The sequence below is a fragment of the Pan troglodytes genome, chromosome 5 (genome assembly GCF_028858775.2).
Source record: "Pan troglodytes isolate AG18354 chromosome 5, NHGRI_mPanTro3-v2.0_pri, whole genome shotgun sequence".
Taxonomy (NCBI): domain Eukaryota; kingdom Metazoa; phylum Chordata; class Mammalia; order Primates; family Hominidae; genus Pan; species Pan troglodytes.
The window spans coordinates 58023014-58047681 of NC_072403.2; the positions used below are offsets into that span (position 1 = coordinate 58023014).

Sequence of the window (24668 nt, forward strand, 5' to 3'; positions counted from 1 at the left end):
ACTTTCATATTAATAAAAAGACAGTTTCAGGAAATGGCAAAGCTTGTCTGTAGGCAAAGAAATGTACCTTGGACAATGTCCTTTCTAGCACTATAGGACTGCCTGGTGAGAAAAATATGACAATCTGACTATGTTTTGAAGATACTGTGGACCTAGCCCAGCCTAAGTGCAAATACAGCTTGGACTCTTTGGCAGCTGAAGTTTTAAACCTTCTATTTCAGAACAGAGAACCCAGAAATAAAGCTGCACACCTACAGCCATCTGATCTTCAACAAAGTTGACAAAAATAAGAATGAGAAAAGGACTTCCTATTCAATAAATGGTGGTGGTGTAACTGGCTAGCCATATGTAGAATAATAATACTGAACCCCTATCTTTCACCATATACAAAAATTAACTCAAGATGGATTAAAGATTTAAATTTAAGACCTTAAACTATAAGAATCCTAGAAGAAAACCTAAGAAATACCATTCTAAACATCAATCTTGGGAAATAACTTATGACTAAGTCCTCAAAAGTGTTGAAACAAAAACAAGGATTAACAAGTGGGATCTAATCAAACAGAAGGGTTTCTGCACAGCAAAAGAAAACTATCAACAGAGGAAAGAGACAACTTAGAATAGGAGAAAGTACTGTAAATGATGCATCTGACCAAGTTCCAATATCCAGATTCTGTAAGAAACTTAAATCAATAAGCAAAAAGCAAATAACCCCATTAAGAGGTAGGCAAAAGACATGAACAGGCATTTCTCAAAATAAAACATACAAATGGCCAATAAACATATGAAAAAAAATCTCAGCATCACTAATCATCAGAGAAATGCAAATCAAAACCACAATGAGATACCACCTTACAACAGTCAGAATGGCTATTATTAATATTAAAAAGTCAAAAACAACAGATGCTGGCAAGGCTTCAGAGAAAAGAAAATGCTTATACATTGTTGGTGGGAATGTAAATTAGTTCAGCCACTGTGGAAAGCAGTTTTGAGATTTTTCAAATAACTTAAAACAGAACTACCATTCAACCCAGCAATCCCATTACTAGGTATATACCCAAAGGAAAATACATCATTCTACCAAAAAGGTACATGTACTCATATGTTTATTGCAGCACTATGCACAATAGCAAAGACATAGAATCAACCTAGGTGCCCATCAACAGTGGATTGGATAAAGAAAATGTGGTACATATACACTATGGAATACTACGCAGCCATGCAAAAGAACAAAATTATGTCATTTGCAGCAACATGGATGCAGCTGGAGGCCATCATCCTAAGTGAATTAACACAGGAATAAAAAATCAAATACTACATTTTCTCACTTATAAGTGGGAGCTAAACATTGAACACACATGGACATAAAGATGGGAACAATAGACACTGAAGACTACCAGACGGAGGAGGAAGGGAGTGGAGCAAGGGTTGAAAAACTAACTATTGGGTCCTATGCTCAGTACTTGGGTGAAAAGATCAATCACACCCCAAACCTCAGCATCACACAATACAGCCAGGTAACAAACCTGCAGCTGTATCCCTGAATCTAAAATAAAAATTGAAATTATTAAAAACAAAAGGAAAAACCTTCTGTTCCCTTTCCCCGTGGGCACCAAAAAGTTTTCCCTCCCCTGCATCATCTTAATCAGTCTCTAGTCTCTAGTCTCAGAGACCCTTGGATGGGTCTCACCTCACCCAAATATGGAGTGAATCTCATTAAAGAAAAACGAACTGCATCAGTTTTCCTCAAACCCCACCTCACTTCAGTCTCTGTTACAGCATGCATTAGTTCATTTTCATGCTGCTGATAAAGACATATCCGAAACTGGGAACAAAAAGAGGTTTAATTGGATTTACAGTTCCACACGGCTGGGGAAGCCTCAGAATCATGGTGGGAGGTGAAAGGCACTTCTTACATGGTGGCAGCAAGAAAAAAATGAGGAAGAAGCAAAAGCATAAATCCCTGATAAACCCATCAGACCTTGTGAGACTTATTCACTATCACAAGATCAGCCCCCATGATTCAATTACGAGCACTTTGGTCCCTCCTATAACACATGGGAATTCTGGGAGATACAATTCAAGCTGAAATTTGGGTGGGGACACAGCCAAACCATATCATTTCACCCCGGCCACTCCAAATCTCACGTCCTCACATTTCAAAACCAATCATGCCTTCGAAACAGTCCCCCAGTCTTAACTCATTTCAGCATTAACCCAAAGTCCACAGTCCAAAGTCTCATCTGAGACAAGGCAAGTCCCTTCTGCCTATGAGCCTGTAAAATCAAAAGCAAGCTACTTACTTCCTAGATACAATGGTGTTACAGGTATTGGGTAAATACAGCCATTCCGAATGGGAGAAATTAGCCAAAGCAAAGGGGTTACAGGACCCATGCAAGTCCAAAATCCAGTGGTGCAGTCAAATTTTAAAGCTCCAAAATGATCTCCTTTGACTCCAGGTCTCACATCCAAGTCACACTGATGCAAAAGGTGGGTTCCCATAGTCTTGGGCAGCTCCACCCCTGTGGCTTTGCAGGGTACAGCTTCCCTCCTTGCTGCTTTCACTGGCTAGTGTTGAGTATCTGTGGCTTTTCCAAGTGCAAGGTGCAAGGTGCCAGTGGATCTACCACTCTGGGTTCTGGAGGACGGTGGCCCTCTTCTCACAGCTGCACTAGGCAGTGCCCCAGTAGAGACTCTGCATGAGGGCTCCAACCCCATGTTGCCCTTCTGCACTGCCCCAGCAGAGGTTCTCCATGAGGGCCCCAACCCTGCAGCAAATTTTTGCCTGGGCATCCAGGCATTTCCATACATCTGAAATCTAGGCGGAGGTTCCCAAACCTCTGTTCTTGACTTCCGTGCACCCACAGGCTCAACATCATGTGGAAGCTTCAAGTCTTGGGGCTTCTACCCTCTGAAGTACCTTGGACCCTTTCAACCTAGGCTACAGCAGCTGGGACACAGGTCACCGAGCCCCTAGGCTGCACACAGCACAGGGACCCTGGGCCCCGCCAATGAAACCACTTTTTCCTCCTGGGTTCCAAGCCTGTGATGGGAGAGGCTTCCATGAAGGTCTCTGACATGGCCTGGAGACATTTTCCCTGTGGTCTTAGGGAATAACATTAGGCTATTTGCTACTTATGCAAATTTCTGCAGCTGGCTTGAATTTCTCCTAAAAAAAAAAAATGGGTATTTCTTTTCTACTGCATTGTCAGGCTGCAAATTTTCTGAGCTTTTATGCTCTGTTTTCCTTTTAAAACAAAATGCTCTAAACAGCACCCAAGTCACCTCTTGAATGCTTTGCTGCTGAGAAATTTCTTCCACCAGAAACCCTAAATCATCTCTCTCAAGTTCAAAGTTCCACAAATCTCTAGGGCAGGGGCAAAATGCCGCCGGTCTCTTTGCTAAAACATAACAAGAGTCACCTTTACTCCAGTTCCCAACAAGTTCCTCACCTCCATCTGAGACCACCCTCAGCCTGGACCTTGTTGTTCATATCACTCTCAGCATTTTTGTCAAAGCCATTCAACAAGTCTCTAGGAGGTTCCAAACTTTCTCACATTTTTCTGTCTTCTTCTGAGCTCTCCCAAACTGTTTCAACTTCTGCCTGTTACCCAGTTCCAGAGTCGCTTCCGCATTTTCGGGTATCTTTTCAGCAACGCCCCACTCTACTACTGGTACGAATTTACTGTATTAGTTCGTTCTCATGTTGCTGATAAAGACATACTCAAATCTGGGAACAAAAAGAGGTTTAATTGGACTTACAGTTCCACATGGCTGGGGAGGCCTCAGAGTCATGGTAGGAGGCAAAAGGCACTTCTTACATGGCAGCGGCAAGGGAAAAATGAAGAGACAAATGCAGAAACCCCTGATAAACCATCAGATCTCATGAGACTTATTCACTACCACAAGAATAACATGGGAAAAACGGGCCCCCATGATTCAATTACCTCCCCCTGGGTCCCTCCCACAACACATGGGAATTCTGGGAGATACAATTCAAGTTGAGATTTAGGTGGGACACAGCCAAACCATATCACAGCATCAGATCTAAGATCCACTTACCTAATCAAGCAGGCCCACAACAAACTCTTCACTCATCTGCAGCTACATGAGATTAAGAATGCTGGAGTGTGGCTTTCTAAGGGGGTTCCCACAGTCTCAGGAGATAGTTTTTATTATGGAAGCATGTACTATTTCTAATGACCAGGAATGTGCCATGTAAACCACAGCCTCTGGGGCCTGTTAGCCTGGGGCTCAGATACCTGAAAGTTATCCAAGGGCATCTGAGGCCTCTTAAAGTGTCGCATGCCAGAAAGAGGATTATTTCCTCCTCAGTTGTGCCAAGATGCTGGTATTCTGCAAACTCCTACATCAGAGACATCTGAAGAACAAAGCTCACAATTATACCCATTTTCAAAAGATCCTTAAAATTTTGAAAAAAATTTTGTATTTTCTGACCATTTTTCCTTTCCATTTGTATTAATTCACCTTAAAGAAATAGCTTTTTAAGAAAGATAAAAAATTATAAAATATTTATTACCATAACAGTGCAGATTTCATTTCAGTTACAATTTCGTTCCTTCTTATATTTCCAATATTTAGCTTTGATACATTTTTGGGCTTTTTAATTGCCATGTTGTTTGAGATATCAAATCAAAGTCATTATATTTTTATTCAATATATCTTTCTCATTACATGCTATTTTACTTATACTTCTAAGACCACATTTCTATGCCATCTGCTAACCTTTCATCAGTTTTTTTTATTTCTTCTAGGGATTGTATTGTCAGATTATTAACTTCAATCAGAAAATCTTTTCGTAGGGAAAATACAACCCTTTTACTTCTCTCATCTTGTCGATTTCTCATCAGTAAGCTATGATCTCTTTTCATTTGCATAGTTTCTGTTAGTAAACTTGAAACTTTATTTCCTCAGAAAATAGGTCATAAGGGCCAGGCACAGTGGCTCACCCCTGCAACCTTAGCACTTTGGGAGGCCAAGGCGGGCGGATCACTTGAAGACAGGAGTTTGAGACCAGCCTGGCCAACATGGTGAAATGCTGTCTCTACTAAAAAATATATATATGTACATATAAATCAGTTGGGCATGGTGGCGCACACCTGTAGTCCCAGCTCCTAGGGAGGCTGAGGCATGAGAATCATTTGAACCCAGCAGGTGGAGGTTGCAGTGAGCCAAGATCTTGCCACTGCACTCCAGCCTGGGTGACAGAGCTAGACTCTGTCAAAAAGAAAGAAAGAAAGAAAGAAAGAAAGAAAGAGAGAGAGAGAAAGAATGAGAAAAAGAAAGAAAGAGAGAGAGACAGAGAGAAGGAAAGAAAGAAAGAGAGACAGAAAGAAAGAAAGAAAGAGAGAGACAGAGAGAAGGAAAGAAAGAAAGAAAGAGAAAGAAAAGAAAGAAGAAAAGGAAATAGGTCATAAAATAATCTTAACTATTAAGAATCCATCTATTTTTACTAACATCCAATGATTAGTAAGCTGCAACTCAGCAGTTTAAATTATAGTATTAACCTATTTTGTTAACTCACCAACATTAGATCATTCTGTCAGTTGATACAAACTATGGATTCTTCTTCCCTTAATAATCTTAATAATATCTCTTAATAAAGAAACTATGTACAATGAACTTCCTCCTCTTGCACTTATTTGTATTTGAGTGCCTGAAACCTATTAGACATTCTCCTTTTATACCTCATAGTTGTAATACAGATCTAATTTACCAATGAATTCTACTTAGTTAAATTTGAATTCATTTATTTCTGAAGTGTCTCTTTATTAAAAAGCTGTACTTTTATTATATTTAGCATATGGAATTTAAGATACATTGTTTTAGCTACTTTGCTTTTAAATATATCTTTCTGCCCTTAAATATAATCAATCTCAATTCTCAGTATCCAGCATTTTTAACTGACTGCAGTGAATTGATCACATTCTCATCGATTAGCAATTAATTGACTAAAGATGAAGAACCATGGTTTAGGAAGTTTGTATAGTTTATTTCAAACAGCTTAGATTGTAGAAGAACCATGATTACAACCCATGTATCTGACTCCAAATACCCTAAAAGAGCTTAGAATATTACTGGAAAAGATAAACACTCTCTCAAAGAGAGAGAGACAGAAACAAATGTTAAAACCCCTTTTTTTAAACAAGTGGTACATGCAATATGTGTCCTCAACTGGAGTGTATGGTGGGGGATTATTCAATGAAATCTTCTCAACCTCATCCCTAGCTAAGAAGACGGCTCCAGGAGGAAAGAGTGAAAGATTAGTCAAAGGTCAGCAGAGATAGCCCCATGGATTTGAATGGGATCACAAGACAGGTAGGTAGGCTATGGATATTGGGTGTGGGAGTGCTGTAAGTGAAAGACTCTTCTGGCAAACATCAATTAGAGCTGCAGAAAGGGAGTTCTTCTCACTACCAGCTGCGCCATCTTGCTTTCCATCATTCAGCTAAGACAGACCCTATCACCCTCCCCCCTATACCCTACCACTTTCCTAAGTTGCCTCTTCTTCAGAGTCACATCTTCAAAACATCTTTATCAAGTATTGAAAGGAAAAATCACGATAAATATGAAAGCAAAAAAAAACTGAACATACAAGACGGCAGATATGAAACTTAGATAGCTAAACTCTAGTCACAAATTTCTTAACCAAGAAAATATTCTAAAGACATACAGGTCCCTGCACGTCTTTTCATCTACAAGGATACCCCTGCCTGAAATTATTTTAGGGCGGCATTGTTAAAAAGGAGATTAGTCCTTTCCAGAATTCAGTTTTTAGTCTTTCAAGCATGCCCCACATTCCCTTCCCCCAAACTAGTCAGTTGCATCCTACCCCCAAAATCAGTGCTCTGAATCAGCCAAATCTGTGATTTCCCTAATCTCTGGCCTCTTTCGGTGACAAAAGTCCTTTTCCAATCTGGGCCTAAGAAGTCTTGGGGGACTCTGACCCTCTAGGAGTTCTAGGATCATCTTGTGTGTGTTCTCCTGGCCTGTGATAGTGCTTGGCTCAGCATTTAGTGAGACGGCTTCTTCACCTTGAATTTCCCCAAGCGCAGCATCTAAGCAAAGACTCCATCACTGTGGTATAGCATGAGGTGGCAAGTTTCATGTTGGTCTGGCTCAGTCCCAACTTCCCACACTCTTTTGGCCAAATCCCTAATTAAAGCTGTTTGCCAAATGTCCTTGTCTTTTAATGAGAGCTGTGGATTCACCCCCTGAAAACAAATGCACACACACATGAATCTTTGCATGTGATTTTAGGAGGTTCACAGGTATTTGGAATCTCATTCATGGATTTTCTAGAGATCCATGGACTCTACATTAAGAACCCCTGTCTCATAACCTCCCATCTTTCCCAGGTTCTGGTCTAAGGAAACCATACAGTACCTAGCTTGTGTGTAAGCACAGATGTCTCATAGCTGCAAATCTCATGTCATCAATCTATCCTCTCAACTCTGCTTTCCTACGATGGACTAATAACAAAAGTTGAAGCCTTTATCATTGCAGTTTTCAAATCATGGAGCCATACAACCGTCAAAAAGAGAGGGACTGTCTACTCTCTGAAGAAATAATTTACGGGAGAAAAGACATGGAGAAACAATGGGATCACTTTGAAAGACAGAAAACTAGCTGAACAGAAGCAGAGCTGGAGTTATAAAGGACGAGGCTGGGCAAGAAGGGCAGCCCCACATGCGGAGGCCTTGATGTAAAACTGAAAAGTCCAAGCTATCCTATAATAATTTTACTTAGGAAAACCTTTGAGGAGAGCAATGGCTTAGAAAGATGGATGTGGTTTTGAGGAGCAAGATGGACAGCAAGGACGAGGGTCTAGAAACCAGAAAGTCCATAGCAGGATGTGGTGACTAAGGTAAAAGCATGAGGGAGTGGGGGTCTGAACAAGGATAGAAAGAACTTCTCCAACTACATGGCAGAACTATAGAGAATCAATAGGACTCTGCAGCACATTGAAATTGGTGACAAGACTCAGAGGGAGGTAGAAGGGGAAGAGGAAAAGATAATGAAAAAGCTTTGAGCCTAGTTGATTTTGAAGATACTGCTTGAGGATAAAACAAAACAATTAATTGGATTTGCAACTGGAATTAGTTCAGTTAGAAATGAAGATAAATTTCCACTGCAATTGTAGCATCTCTTTCGCTGAATTGTTAGATAAAGCATAGATGCTTAGCAAGTTTCTAACACCTGGCAAATTGACTGGATGTGCTCTCAGGACAATTTCTATTTTTCATTCTGTAAGTCCATGAGTCTAAAGCCATATAGACATGCTGCCCAATGCTGCAGATGAAAAGTGAAAAATCATCCCAGCTGGATATTATGGTACATAACTAAGATATATTTGTCAACTACTAGGCAAGGCATTCTAATGAGCTGGATTTTTCTTTCTTCAAATGTCTTGTTATTTCACAAATCCACCCCATGTGAAGCAATCTCCTACTTACAGTGACAGCCTGGGCAGGTAGAACTTATTTCCTGTATATTCCACAATGCATAAAATTTTGAGCTTCATCAGAACTCATTATTGTAGATGATGCTTAAAAATAATAATATAGGCCGGGCCTGGTGGCTCACACCTGTAATCCCAGCACTTTGGGAGGCTGAGACGGGTGGATCACCTGAGGTCAGGAGTTCGAGACCAGCCTGGCCAACATAGTGAAACCCCATCTCTACTAAAAATACAAAAAAAATAGCCAGGCGTGGTGGCAAACACCTGTAATCCCAGCTACTCGGGAGGCTGAGACAGGAAAATCGCTTGAACCTGGGAGGCGGAGGTTGCAGTAAGCCGAGATAGCACCACGGCACTCCAGCCTGGGCAACAAGAGCAAAACGCCATCTCAAAAAATAAAATAAAATAAAATAAAATAATAATAATACATAATATTTATGATTCTGTCCAAAGAGCATTATACACAGTATCTACTCTAATCCTTATAGTAACTTTATGATGTAAGTGCTATTATTATTATTGCCATTTTAAAGATGAGGGGTTTGAGGCTTAGAGAATATTAAGTACCAAGGTCATGTAGCTACTAGGCAACAAAGTAAATCCAGGTGTGTTTAACTCCAAAGCTTTTCTATTAGTGTGTGAACAGTTTGAGTGTGTCTAAGCCAGTGGTCCTTGTAAAACTGTATATTCCCTGCTGCTCTTTTTAAAACTAATTCTTCAATAAATGTTTATTAGATGGACAGATAGGATGGTTGAATGGATAGATAAATGGATGGGTGGGGATGTTTGATGAATTAGGACAACCAATGGACAATACATATCTGCTAAGAACCAGGCTCCCAAACAAAAGCATTTGTAGAGCCTTCCTGTTTGTGTACCAGGTACTCAGCTGAAGTGCCTCTTCTAGCAACAAGCATAAAGGCAGGAGATAAGTGTGTTTCTCACCTGTGTCAAGTGGTCTGTCAACCACTTCCCTGATGGCTATTAACTCATCATCTCCAGCAGATGTTGTGTTTAGCCCAGATGGGGCCCTGGCTCCCCATCTCTCACTTTCAGGTGTTAACCTCACTACATGTGGTTGCAATGCTCTATACAGCATATCTTACCAAAAAAAAAATCTAAAAACCACATAAGTTCAGCAGGATCCACATAGATGTGTATAAAGCACATAACTATTTTTAAAGGTGACAGAAAAAATGTCTACATCCAACCTTTCCAGACAGGGAGAGCATCTTTAAAAGATAATAAATAGACATGTATTATACATCTATCATTTATGTTTTGCACAATACTAAGAACTACAACTTAATAAATTTAAGTGGAGATGGACCAAAAAATTTATAGATATAGATATACACACAAAATTACACATATGGATTATACAACACACATATACATGCACCTTATATATAAGCTATATATGTATGTATAAATAATTGAAATATAATGCAATAAATAAAATAGAAGCAATTACAACACTCAGCCTGATGAGAAATAATAGAGCTCAGAGCAGGAGGCATTCTTTGCCAAGACTCAATGGTATGAAGGAAAGAAACTATGCCATCTACATACATTTTTCCTCTGTTGTGGAGAAAATTAACTTAGAGTGCACACCTTTTAGAATGTCTGCCCAGCCCACACCCCTCTTCTTTGAGAACAGGCCCCCCAGCATCCCTGTGTGTACTACACGATCCTGTCCAACCATTGCTGATTAGACACATGACTCTAGTCAATCAGACTCTCCTGAAAATGTGGCTTGCAACTGAGAAATGCCTATCAAAGGGGACCTGAGAATGTGTGAACTTGGGAGAGCCAGAAGCATAAAGACATAGATGATAGGAATCTGCAGAGAGAGAGAAATGATACAGTTCAGGAAAGAAGGATTTTGAGAGGTTAAGAAAGTAATTGCCTTGACACCTGTTAGTTTCTAGCTCTTGTTCCAGTACTTTCCTGAATCCCTGCTTTAATTCCTGCCTTTATGTCTTTGAGGCATATTTATGTGCTTATAATTGGTTTCTCATTTGTGCTTAAACTAGCTCTACTGACTTCCTATTACAGGCAAAGGAGGGAACTATATAATCTTCAAGATTCTTTAGCAAAACATAGGCAATAATATAAAAATCTTATATATCCTGTAGTATAATATATATTTGAGCACAAATCTGACTAGTATGATTTTTATCACTGTATTAATAGTAGATAATTTAGAATGAATTCAAAATATGTTAATAGATGAAATAAATTATGGTACATACACACAATTGAATTCTAGCCAAACATTTTTAAATGATATGTGCATCAGAGAGTTTTCAAAATTAGTTATTTTTTCCCTATTATCTTCTTATGCTTGGCATCAGGTTCATGGAGCAACTTAATACTGGTGAAATATTTACAATGCTGACTACTGCAAAGTTTTTCTACAAAAACTAAATGCATAGCTAAATGCATTATGACTATAATGTCTTAGTTATTCAGAACAAATGAAGACCAATCTGTTCACAGCCATCATATAAGATTACTCTGTGATTCTCATATGTAAATTATGCTTCCTTCAACCCCCTTTTTAAGAAAAAAAAGGAAAAGAAAGAAAAGTTTAATGATCTTCTAATCCAGCCAGGAAACTAAGCACAAATCCTGTTACCTCGATCTTCAGTAAAACATAGACATATATGCACCTCTCTTTGCACCTCCCTTATTTTTTTATAGAAATCTCTACTTCAATGGGATTAAAAAATAAATAAATGTTGGGATTCTCATAGTCTAGACACAGGAATAGCCTAATCTAGCACTAGACAGAGAGGGGTTGTCACTAAAGCAAAGATAATGGACAAGGGTAAATGAAAGAAGTGATACCACCAAATGGATAAACCAAAGATAATTTGATAATTTTTGAGACTTCAAAATATCAGAAAGTCAGATGCAAAATAATTTTTTAATTGGCTTTCAATATCAGTGTTTTTAGTGTGCCATAGTGGAAAAACCCATAGACTTGAAAGTCAGCAATATCTGTGACAAAACAGGACCACCACCTGCCTACTGGATGACTTCAGGCCAATCACTGAAACTTGCCAAACCTTAGTATTCTTCCCTGTATATTTGGACAATAGTATCCTAAGGAATTGTTGTAGAGATTAAATGAAATAAGAGAATGAATAATTTTTTTAAGTCTTGCTCTTTGATGACATACTGATTGCCATATAATGACATAAATACTATACTATAATAGTATTTATGTCATTGACCTTTGGTGCCTACCATATGGCAAACCACTTTTTTGCATAGTCATTAGCCTTTGTCTTGTAAATATTTTTGTTGATATCTTTTTTTATGACTATTGCCTCTGTAATATCATTACTTAGAAGGTTTAACAAGCTTCATAGATCTCTGTCCATTTATCTTAAGCATTAAAATAGAAATTTGGGAGCAATCAAAATATTTAACAGTAGGCAACCAGTTAAACAGCCTATTTCTCATCTCTTTCTCAGGATGTTAGGTAATCAATCTGTTTCAAACACACACATACACATACACAAGCTTTAAAAAAAGGGCAAAGTGTTTAGAATATATTGTAAGATGAGAAAAAAGTTTACAAAACAGTATTATAATGTGGCCCAATTTTGTAAAAAAAAAAAAAAATACATTTAGTAGAACAATACACTTAAAATGATCCCAATTTTGTAAGATAACAGAAGGTGTACCTTGAAAGCTTATTTCTAGCAACTAGGATTATGGATTAATTATGCTTTCTTTCTTTTGCATACGTGTGTATGTGTGCAAATAGATAGCTAAATAGAAAAAAAGATAGAGTCTAAAATACACACAGAATGGCAGTTCTTGGTTAAATTTAATATAATCTGTGGTAAACCTTGAAATTCCTTAATTGTTGGTGCAGTAATATATAAATCAGGAAGGCAACTTCATAATTTGTAGCAAGGACTATTCCTTTCCAGTAACTAGAAAGCCTGTGTCTGCTATCCAGGGCCCTGGTTTCCAGGTTTCCTGCCTGAGAAGCCTAATTCATTATAAGCAAATAGGCTGGTAAACTCAAAATATGAATAAAGGGACTATACTACCCTGAATGTCAGTTTCTTAAAAGCAGTGCTTTGTCTGCTTGCCCTGCTCTATCCTGAGTCCAGCACAGTGCCTGGCACATAATAGGTGTTCAAGAAACATTTGTTTAATGAATGTCTATTTCATCTAGGACATGTGGAAGCCTGAAGATATCTCCCTACTTCCTCACAGAGTAGATATTCAAATGAGCAGATAACTAGTGTCCCTCAGACCCAATGTCTCCCTTTCCTCGAAAAGTTTTCTCTGACAGATTCTGACACACACACATTCCTGTTAATATTAACATTGAATCAATATTCACTGAGCATTTAATACATGCCAGGCCACATGTATTATTTCATTTACTACCTACAAAGCATGTTCTATTGTTATTTTCCTGTTGTAGGTACGGAAACCGAAATATAGATGGTGTAATTTTCCCAAGGGCACACGGCTATTAAGGTGGAACTGGAGTGTGATCATGGGAATGTCTGAAGCAAAAAAATTGTCCTTAGCCAATATACTATATAGGATCATCTATAAGCCTCAGACAAAGATTTTATCTTAAAATGTAATGATAGGAAAAAAATCTACCTCAGGAATTAGCTAGCTTTTTCCTTCTGAAAATGGGACTTATGTAACTGAGCATTTCTCCTTTTTTTTTTTTTTTTTTTTGGCTGCCAGGAAGCTTGGAGACAAATGTAAATATGTTGGCCCTTACAGACAATAACTTTGGGTTTTCTTTTCCTAGACCTTGACTTTTGTCCCTGTTTCCACGTCCTCTGAGCTTGATTTATATTTCTACTTCTACTTTACTTTGCTGAATTTTTGCTATATTTACCTTAAATTCTCTGGAGGATTTCAGAATAAAAGAATCATTCATTTGGGATAGAGAAATACATCATTATGTGTTGATTTTTTTGTACCTCCAATTCACGAAGCTACCACCTCACCGTAGCAACCTCTATATTGCCTAAAAAAAAATTAACAATTTGTTCCAGGTTCATATACTGTATCTTCCTTTCAAATATATTCTGTGGTTGTCTCTAAATCATATTAACTTCGAAATTGCTGAAAAGAAAATAAAGCTGATAACTTGATAGCCCAACCACAATGTGTGGTTTGGTTTTCTTGTTTAATTTTAGACCCTACTTTTCAGTGACATCCGTTCAGACTTGAAACTTCAGTCACTTGCTGACCTTAATTCTTAGAGTATCAGATGAAGTCAGCATTACCAAAGGGAAGTCCACCATAAAACAAATTTGCATGTGCCTGCTAACATATAGGTGTATAATTCTACATGTATTGTTTGAAAAAAAAATGGAAAGTTTTCTGACCCACTTTAAATCAGTGTTTCAGTAAAAGACTAATGATAAACTCACCTAAGGAAGAGGCTTGGTTTCCATGAGGTTAGTAGTTATTACTCAAAGGAGAAATTGACATGCTCATATTATCTGCTTGATTGTAGATTTTAATGTAGGGATTGGGGAAACACTGTTGATGGTTTGCAGTTGTTTTAAGTTGATGTGATATGACACATTTTCTTTCTTGCATGGCTTGGTCTCTAACACAGCTTTCAGTCATTATCTCAGTGCTTTGAGACTAGTAAAGAGGATGTGTTAAAGGCAAGCCCCATTTACTCAGGCGATAAAGGCACTACACGTTGTTTGGAAGTCACCAGACACAGAATGCCTTTCTATCAAACACTTCACATGAATAATGGCTGTTCAATGTTCTTTTGACCATACAGATTGGGTTTGTTTTTCACAGATGTCCAAACAGTTTTGTGATCTGGTTCCATCAGATGAAAACAGCCTGGTGTGCACTAGGTAGAGGAAACATCAAAAACCAATAGTAGAAAAAAGAAAATTAGTCACTCAAAGGAGTTGCACAGATGGTCTTCATCCGGGCAAAATGCCTACCAAGAGTTAGAATGACCAATGGTGAGGAAACAGGACCCAAATGTTGAAAAAGGATTCTGCCTGCCATCTCTCAGCACTCACCTTTAACAATGACTCTATAAAAACGTCCTCATTGTTAATCATGCCTTTAATTCGTCATGTCATATAAAAAGAGAATTTTCTCCAGCAGGGATTCCAGCACAGGATGAAGCCTGTACTCACCCCCAAAGTGTTCTCATCCATCAGCTCACTGTTCAGGACGGCCCTCAGGAGCACAGCCATGTGGATACAAACAAGCATTATGCTGGAGAGGAACAATGATGCTATCAGGTTGGTACCAAGATTGATACTTCCTATTTAAGAAATCATGTTAATTATATATGTATTAAGTTCTGGTTTTTGCAAGACAACATCGGTAACCTCAGAGATGAACTTCTAGTATGTAATAGTATTGATATCTTCAAATTCAGGGTAGATGATCTAGAGCTTGATAAACTGGGTCTAAATCTGAGTCTCAATTAAATCCTGATTTTATCAACTCCCCAAGGCCTTCCAGATGGCTCTCTATTGCAAATCTTCTCCCCTCTAAACATCACGTCTTCCTTTTAAGTGTCTGTTTGACATTGCTCCTTGTGTGCTGGCCCATTTGCAAAGTATCAGCCCCTACATTTAAAATCCAAGAGAATTCTCTCCAACGACTCATTTATTCTCTCTATATTAAGTGAAGATCAAGAGAGTAGTCTTGCCTGGTGATGTGCACAGCATTAATCAAAATGGCTCCAATCTTTTTGAACAGCCACCATCTTTTATTAACTTTAAGCAGAAACAATGGCATGATGCCTCCTCCTATACTGAGACCTTTGTTACTTTTATAAAATGGCTATAGAATATAAATTTAAAATATATTAATCTCTCAATGGTAACCTTACTACCTAAGCAAAAATTAAAATTTATTTATTTTATCTTTTAGCAAGCCTTAATTTTCCACCACACTGAGACAAAAGACTCAAAAATACTCTCTCCAGGACACAAAAGGAAAAATTTTTCTTTCCATCCCTTACATTATTCTCTATTGCAAGTAGAAAGAAATACTGTTTAATGGCCTAATAATTTCAAGGAGCCTTGAAAATCATTTCTCTAAATCAAGAAGGGCAGAAACATTTTACCACTATCATCCCTTCAAATGCATGTTTGTCTCCTGGAAATCTTTCCCTGTCTCCAGTTGCATACTTGCCCCCACCCATTGAAGCTCTGAACTCACAACATGCAGCTCCCCATTGCTTATGGTGATCTGTTTCAAGCCCTCAGAGAAGCAAGATTGATAAACCTGGAAGACAATCACTAACAAAATAATCATCTCTAATTTACTACTCCCATTTGTTCTTTACTATATTCATCTCCAGAAAATCATAGATGATCAAAAGATTACCTGGTGCAAAACTCATTTTATAAGACAGGAAACTAAGCCTCAAAGAGGTGATGTACCCAAGGGCATGGGTAGTTAGTGGCAGATTCACAGTGAAAACAAAGGTGTCCTCTCATTCAGTGTTCTAGGCACTCTAATGCCCAGTCCAGCGTGCACTCCACCTCAACAGTCTCGGATTGAAACCTGAGTCAGCTGCCTCTGCAGACAAATGCAGAGGAAGAGCCCTGCCCACTGTGAACACACTCTTACACTTCCAGCTGCTCCTCCAGGAGCCACAGGCTTCCAGCTCAAGCAAACGTCTGGGAAATCAGCCATACTCAAGGCTGCACACACCCAGCTCCAACCACCATGTCAAAATGATCATTTTAACACTTCTGTGAAAACCCATTTTGTTTCCCCATTTTATTTTAAAGCATTTCAAAGCATAGCACACAGGCTGAATTACATAGGCACAGGAGGCAAGACTAGGGAAAACAGCTAGAGTCAGCTTCTCCCCCTGCAACTTCAATCAAAATAGTTCACAGTAAGCACATTCTCCCCTCCTTCTTCCTTGCCAGAAAGCAACAACAAGGAATCCTCCACTCCAGGGTGATCCTGAATAAGCTATAGCCTCATCACACTAAGTTCAAAAGGATCAGGATGCAGAACCAAGGCACTAGACAACTCAGTGGGGTTATTGAGATGCAGGTAGGTTCTAAGAAGAATATAGAAAATTCTGAACTTCTCAAATAACATTACTCATACTGTCAATTAATCAAAATGTTGAACAGCTATTACTTACTAGACACTATGCTAAGTGCTACAAAGACCAGTAAGACTACTTGGCTTCAGGTAGCTTGTAGTCTAGCAAGAAATGAGCTACAAAGAAAACAAGAGAGTCAGTATGTAAATGAATGGCATGCAATACACTAGAAATATGCATGAACAGCCCTGTATCAGAGAAGAACAAGCAACACAAAAGCAGTCTGTGAAGACCCATGTTGTATAAAGGGCCACATTAGGCACCATAGGAGTCACAAAGTTGAAGAACATACTAGCCTTGAAGGCTGACAGTAAAATCTAAACATGGAAATAAACACATATCTTACCCATAGCTTTTAAAGCCAAATGAAACACATTACAAAATGAAAGAAAAGTTACTAGAGAGGTAGGTGTAAGCTACATGTGATGGATGGAACTATTTATTTCAACTGAGGTAATCAGGCCAGACCTGTGAGATACATTTAAACAGGATTTTGAAGGACAAGTAGCATTTTGATAACCTGAGGATGGGGAAGGGCATTTCAGAAACAATACCTTAACAAAGGGTGGGTAAGCTTTGAAAGAAGGCCTGGAGAAAAATCAGGACCCCATCATCCCAGGTCCTGGAGCATGGTGGGGGGTAAGGCTAGAAAGGAAGTTGTACGACTCAAATATTAATTCAAATGCTAAGAAGCTTACCCTTCATTCTGTATGCAAGCTAATGGCAGAAGAAAAGGCACAATTAGAGCCATGCTTTGAGAATCATTATTGAAAGCATGTCGAAGATGGTCTGAAGGAAGCAATTGGGAAAAGCAAGCATAGCTCATCCAAGTGGGTGAGAGTGTGAGTTAGAGGAAGCTTGGAAATAGGTGATGTGAGAGATGCTGCAGCTTCTGGGATTGCTGCCTGTTCGTGTGTGGAGGAGGGGCAGTAGGGCTCATTCTGAATCTTGTCTTGAAAAGCACATAGATAGTGATGTCAAAACCAGGACTACGGTGTCACTTGAAGCTGTATCCTACCTCCTCCTCCATCTGTATCTGCTTCACCTATCAAGAATATCTACTATTACCACTAAAATTCAGGTGCTTATGGCCTCCCTCATTCATCAGCCAGGGTTTATCTGGCCAGGAAACAGAAGCCCCTTCAGGCATTTGCAACAGAGGGAGTTTGAGTCAGAGAAGTAGTCACCCTGGTAGTTGAGATTGCCATCAGCAAGAAGCTGTTACCATTCGAAGGCTGCAAGGACAAAGGGAGTGAGCAGTCCTCTGGGAGACTGAGGAAGGAAGCTCCTGGCTTCTCCCCACTTTCCACTTTCCACTTCCCACTTTTACTCATCTGTCCTCCAATTCCCTTTTGGCTGAGCCTAGCTGAAACCCAGCTGACAGGGGAGTTTGAGCAAGCAGCCTCCAGGGTCAGCCCTCTGAGTTACAGCTAGAGCAGGACAGAGAGGAATGGATCTCAGGACAAACAGGTTCAGGATCCGGCAAACTAATTTTACACTCCAGCCATTGAGTTGGAACTACTGGCCAGCCTCCCCCGAGTTAGCATGTAGAATATGGGATACCAGCTGAGTGCCTGAGAGTTATCATTCACCTCAGTGGGGGTAGGGGTGGAGAAGGGTGACATATAGCCAGCCACATCTATATCCACTGGCCCTTCCTTGTCCTAGTCCTCTGTATTCCTGAGAAGGAACTATTCTCAAGGACCTGAGTCCAAGTTCATCTTACTTAGAGTACAGAGAAAAGAACCGCTAACTCCTTCTCTCTTTCCTTGCTATCCCCCATCATGTCTCCTCTCCTTTCTAGTTCTCATCACTCTCTACTCCCCCTGCCCCCCTTTTCTCCATCTTCATCACCTTTGTCCAGTCTCTATCCCCATTTTCAATTCCTTCCTCAAAACACCAAGTTGCTTGGTAGCATGCAGGGTTGGAACATGCCTTTAACAGAAAATCTCGTGTCTCTTGAACCTATTATTTATTCCTTGAGCAGAGTAGATATTCAACAAAAGAATTGTTAAATTCAATTAAATAGGATATATCTTATTATTAAATATTTTTTTCATTTTTTGTTTACTTATATGATGGGAACTTGAGTAGTTTCCGGAATTGTCTCCACAACACCTGGCCAAGGAATCTGTGAGGGAAAGAAAGATCAAATGGAAAATCAAGGTACATGACACCAGAAGACCTACATGTTACTTCAAACTTTTTCTTCCTCATGAACCATTAAAATAGAGCATAACTCTTCTGGCAGCTGTACATATGTTCATAAATACATGATATTGACCCATAGCATAGCAGCTCTGCTCAGCTTCTAACAAGTAAGAATGAAAAGAGGACATGGTCTTTAGGAACATGAATTTCTGCCCTTCCCATTTTCCTTCAGAAGAAGAGATTCTTCTATGACCTCATTGGGGGCGGAAATTTTAACCAAAATGGTGTCACCCCTGAACCCACTGCGACACGCCACGTAAGTGACCACAGAAGGAGAAAAGCCCTATAAAAAGAGAGACGATAGCGCTACATTTTGTCCATCTCATAGCAGGCACAAACTCATCCATCCCCAGTTGATTGGAAGAAACAACGATGACTCCTGGGAAGACCTCATTGGTGGTGAGTCCTGCACTAACGTGCGATGCTCTTGTTGATTTGGACCAGATAGTATTTCTGGACCATGGGCATGAAACGCTGGGTTCTGACTATGGAGATCCAGGAATACTGTATATGTAGGATAGGAAATGAAAGCTTTGGTAGGTATTTAAGTCATTGTGCAGCATTTTCAAGAACTGATACACAGCAGTTTGAAAGATAAGATTAAAACTGAAAGATAGCTATATTGGGGCTAAACCACACAAGAAGTGTCACATGATGCTGTGCAGTAAGAAAGAAAATTTATTGAAAGTCTGTTTTTCTGAGTACAAAGGATTTAATATAATTCTCCCACGGCATTTTTCTTTAAAATGGGTCACTATCCTTGAGATTTTGAAAGCCGTAGCAGCAACAACCTTTGTTTCCATTATCTCGTACCATATTCTCAGTACATCGAAACTATGTATTCTAACTAAATATAGGTATAACTGTGTTTTAGAATAAGTGGGGTTTATATTTTTTAAATATTTAACTTCAAGTATCTTTTTTGAAATCTGATTTTATTACAGAATCAATACATGTTAAATTTAGAACAACTGGAAAATATACCTAAGAAAACATGAAGGAGATCGAGTTTTTAGTTGGATGCCTGCCAGTAGCACCAACAGCACTTCTAGCATGAATATTGATACCACATAGATTTTCTATAGCTCTTTCTTCCAATGTGAATGTTTGACTTCACGATGAGTTTCACAGAATATGGGACTGAGAACAATGGTGCAGGAGGATATTTCTACCTAGAAAATCAAGGTCATTATTCCTTCCCAGACCTGACAATGATGCATGTGCTGATAGGCTAATGACATGCCATGACTTGACATTTTTATTAAAATTATTGCCAACCAATGGATAACATGTCTTTCCTAAGTCAAAAGGAGAATGTTGAAACTAGTTTTTTTTTTTTTTTTAATTTTAAAGCCATGGTGTTAACATTATGTTGGTCATCTACCTAGATTTTTCTCTAGCTGATCTGAAAAATGTAGTATAGATTGTCCTGGAACATTGTGTGTTCTCTATGATTAGCAATGCATCATCATCACAATTAATTTGTCAAAAAGAACCACATAGTAATCTAATCTCCAACCTCTCTCTCCTTTCCCATTCAATTCTAGTCACTGCTACTGCTGCTGAGCCTGGAGGCCATAGTGAAGGCAGGAATCGCAATCCCACGAAATCCAGGATGCCCAAATTCTGAGGACAAGAACTTCCCCCGGACTGTGATGGTCAACCTGAACATCCATAACCGGAATACCAATACCAATCCCAAAAGGTCCTCAGATTACTACAACCGATCCACCTCACCTTGGAATCTCCAGTACGTAAAGCTTCCAGATAAAAATGCTATATTCTTCATCCCTCTTATGCATCAGACTGCCAGTTAAATCTCCCTGAGGATGATTTTATTCATTTAGAATTACCAGTCAAACCTGGAAGGACCACGGTGAAGAGCAATTCTCAAACTTTCTACAGATTTCTTTAACCAAGCACAGGACAGCCTCCAATAATCCCTATCCTGTTAGATCTAATTGTCACTGACACCAATAATCAACTCAAATTAATTATAATCATTATTCTAATATTTATGAGACCCCAAGTCTATTCTTTATTTATTCAAAGAATAGACATTTATCAAAGGGGATTAATGCTTTTATTATCTTAACCAGAGCTGCCATTGAGAAGATTTATTGCAAATAATTAGTAATTAGGGTTTTTTACTTTTTTTCTTTTGCTTATTTTTGTTTTTGAATCCAAGTGGAATAAGTATCACTGGGGTATTTCTACCCATTTGTGTGTTAAATAGTCTTGATCTACTTCCTAACATACCTATGCTTGCTGTATCCTTAGTATACCCAGTATTTAGACCCCATCAAGGGTTAAATACCAAATGTATTTTGATCATTTGACTTCATACAAATAAGTCTCTGTTCTGTGGAGCCTACAGATTGGTCTGATTGTAGGATTTCTTCTCTTCTTCCCATTACTAGGAAGAGTCAAAATAAATCAATTCAAAAATGCAAGCAAATCATTCACTGATCTGAAAGAGAGAGGGAAGAGAAGGTTACAGAGACAATTAACCTTTTGTTTCCAGCCCTTTATCTCAGCTCTGGGCTCTGTCCCACGAATGTGATCTCAGATAAAATTTTGATGTATTCCCTCTTCAAAGACAGACTTCATCAAGTCAAATAAACAGCTATCTTATTCTAGATGGTTCCAAGTCTACTCTTCCTTTGGTCTTCTTCTGTCTGTCAAATATACCCTAAAAAAGCTATCATTTGTGTCAAACTTAAATTTTTTCTGTGGCCTCAGTCTATCTTATTTTATTCATTCTTCAAATAAATTGGAGAAAAACTGATCACTGTCTTCTTTTCTGTAACAATTCATGTGCTTGAAAAAAAAATCCAATTTGTCCCCAAAGTTCTTCTTCAAACTAACATCATTTAAAGAATTTGCAATGCCTATAATTTGTCATCCTGTGAACTTGCCTCTCCTCATGTATTCCTGTTTTATTTCTTTCCCACTTTACCAGGAATTCACTTTCCTCCTGATTTTTCTCCCCTCTGCAGCCGCAATGAGGACCCTGAGAGATATCCCTCTGTGATCTGGGAGGCAAAGTGCCGCCACTTGGGCTGCATCAACGCTGATGGGAACGTGGACTACCACATGAACTCTGTCCCCATCCAGCAAGAGATCCTGGTCCTGCGCAGGGAGCCTCCACACTGCCCCAACTCCTTCCGGCTGGAGAAGATACTGGTGTCCGTGGGCTGCACCTGTGTCACCCCGATTGTCCACCATGTGGCCTAAGAGCTCTGGGGAGCCCACACTCCCCAAAGCAGTTAGACTATGGAGAGCCGACCCAGCCCCTCAGGAACCCTCATCCTTCAAAGACAGCCTCATTTCGGACTAAGGACTCATTAGAGTTCTTAAGGCAGTTTGTCCAATTAAAGCTTCAGAGGTAACACTTGGCCAAGATATGAGATCTGAATTACCTTTCCCTCTTTCCAAGAAGGAAGGTTTGACTGAGTACCAATTTGCTTCTTGTTTACTTTTTTAAGGGCTTTAAGTTATTTATGTATTTAATATGCCCTGAGATAACTTTGGGGAATAAGATTCCATTTTAATGAATTACCTACTTTATTTTGTTTGTCTTTTTAAAGAAGACAAGATTCTGGGCTTGGGAATTTTATTATTTAAAAGGTAAAACCTGTATTTATTTGAGCTATTTAAGGATCTATTTATGTTTAAGTATTTAGAAAAAGGTGAAAAGGCACTATTATCAGTTCTGCCTAGGTAAATGTGAGATAGAATTAAATGGCAGTGCAAAATTTCTGAGTCTTTACAACATACGGATATAGTATTTCCTCCTCTTTGTTTTTAAAAGTTATAACATGGCTGAAAAGAAAGATTAAACCTACTTTCATATGTATTAATTTAAATTTTGCAATTTGTTGAGGTTTTACAAGAGATACAGCAAGTCTAACTCTCTGTTCCATTAAACCCTTATAATAAAATCCTTCTGTAATAATAAAGTTTCAAAAGAAAATGTTTATTTGTTCTCATTAAATGTATTTTAGCAAACTCAGCTCTTCCCTGTTGGGAAGAGTTATGCAAATTCTCCTATAAGCAAAACAAAGCATGCCTTTGAGTAACAATGACCTGGAAATACCCAAAATTCCAAGTTCTCGATTTCACAGGCCTTCAAGACTGAAGACCGACTAAGGTTTTCATACTATTAGCCAATGCTGTAGACAGAAGCATTTTGATAGGAATAGAGCAAATAAAATAATGGCCCTGAGGAATGGCATGTCATTATTAAAGATCATATGGGGAAAATGAAACCCTCCCCAAAATACAAGAAGTTCTGGGAGGAGACATTGTCTTCAGACTACAATGTCTAGTTTCTCCCCTAGACTCAGGCTTCCTTTGGAGATTAAGGCCCCTCAGAGATCAACAGACCAACATTTTTCTCTTCCTCAAGCAACATTCCTAGGGCCTGGCTTCTGTCTGATCAAGGCACCACACAACCCAGAAAGGAGCTGATGGGGCAGAACGAACTTTAAGTATGAGAAAAGTTCAGCCCAAGTAAAATAAAAACTCAATCACATTCAATTCCAGAGTAGTTTCAAGTTTCACATCGTAACCATTTTCGCCCCCATGGCCCATGTGCTGTCTTGCCCTACTTCTGAAGGCCTCTAGATATTCTCAGGCCACTCTGCAGGCTCCCTGCTTCTTGAAAGACCTTCCTCTTCACTCCATCCTGCTCCATCCAGTGTGCTCCAGCCCACCCAGAGGCCCATGGCTTTTCTAGGCTTCTTTCCCTATTCCAAATCCAGGGGTTGGCCTCTCCAGCCACCTCCTCTCAGTCATTTTGTGCTCACATCTTGATTCCTGTGACCATCCCTTGTCACCATTTTCCTACAGGAAATCCCCAGGCAGCTTCCAGGGACAGTTCCTCACAGCCTTTACGTTTTCAAGCTTCTCACTAAAAACCTGCTGCTCGTTTTCAAGCTTTCTCTGAACGGTGATGATGAAAAGAAAAAATTGTTTTTGTTTTTGTTGGGAGAGGGAGTTGTAAAAGGATGTATATGTCTGTGTGTGTGTGTGTGTGTGTGTGTGTGTGTGTGGTCCTGAACCATTATTTCCCACTAGATTTTGTGTGGGGGGTATGCGGATGGGAAGAGGCAGTTGCTTTCCATGTACTCCTCCCCTGATTCACTTTGCTTTTATTCTCTCTTCATTTTCCCCAGTTAGCACTACCATGTACCTAGTCATCCAAGCTAGAAATCTATGTGGCTTCCCTGAATCTTTTTCCTTCTTCCTCTCCCTCATTCCTAACATCCACATATCAACAAATACTGTATTCTCACTTCCAAAAGTTCTCCAAGGAACCCCCACCTCCCCACCAATACCATACTACCCAGGTTCAGGACTGCATCTATTCTCATTTCTCTCCTCCATGATTGCTACAACCTTCCACCTGTTCTTGCTGCCATTGTTCCCTTCTCTCAATCCATCCTCCGACCTGTACCTATGACACAAATTCAAATATAACAAAAAGCACCCCCCAGCAATCTGGCCTTGCTCCCTCTCCTGTTCTATCCCAGGGTGCTTCATCCTTGACGTTTTACCCTCGAGTCGTGGTGAAGTTGTTGCGGAGACCACCATGCTATTCTTGGCCTTGATGCCTATGCTATGTGGTCCCTTCTGCGTGAATGCCCTTGCCACCTTCTCCCTGCTATCCCTCCAGTCACACGCTGCCCTCCCCACTCTCCCCCATTTCTATGGCTCTACTCACATATTAAAACTTTCTTTAGGTCTCATCTTCTCTAAGGAGACTCCTGGACCCATCACTGCCTGTTATCCTAGATTAGGTCCCTCTCTTTCTTACGGGCTCCAAAAGCACTGTGCAGATCCTTTATCACT

At 39.4% G+C, this 24668-nt stretch overlaps 1 protein-coding gene and 1 long non-coding RNA gene across 7 annotated transcripts; one reads left to right on the top strand and one right to left on the bottom strand.

The window, feature by feature from the left end:
* Positions 1 to 1089: 1089 nt before the first annotated feature.
* LOC134810308 (uncharacterized) lies at positions 1090 to 16039 on the bottom strand. Of its 2 annotated transcripts, XR_010158045.1 has the most exons (5): positions 15863 to 16039; positions 14536 to 14737; positions 13915 to 14357; positions 4263 to 4381; positions 1090 to 3730 (listed from the first exon to the last, which is right to left on the bottom strand). It is a non-coding gene; the product is annotated as an uncharacterized LOC134810308 (long non-coding RNA). The 2 variants fall into 2 exon arrangements; XR_010158044.1 differs by lacking the exon at positions 4263 to 4381.
* Positions 13840 to 22774, top strand: IL17A (interleukin 17A). Of its 5 annotated transcripts, XM_063813124.1 has the most exons (7): positions 13840 to 13941; positions 14624 to 14763; positions 16417 to 16546; positions 18696 to 18767; positions 18985 to 19211; positions 20360 to 20562; positions 21812 to 22774. In XM_063813124.1, the coding sequence occupies exons 5-7, from the start codon at positions 19185 to 19187 to the stop codon at positions 22047 to 22049; spliced, it is 468 nt and encodes a 155-aa protein (XP_063669194.1). In that variant the 5' UTR covers positions 13840 to 13941; positions 14624 to 14763; positions 16417 to 16546; positions 18696 to 18767; positions 18985 to 19184; the 3' UTR covers positions 22050 to 22774. The 5 variants fall into 5 exon arrangements, with proteins under 5 accessions (XP_063669194.1, XP_063669193.1, XP_063669192.1 ...); XM_063813123.1 differs by having other exon boundaries at positions 14621 to 14763; positions 18696 to 19211; XM_527408.5 differs by lacking the exon at positions 16417 to 16546 and having other exon boundaries at positions 13841 to 13941; positions 14621 to 14763.
* Positions 22775 to 24668: the final 1894 nt, after the last annotated feature.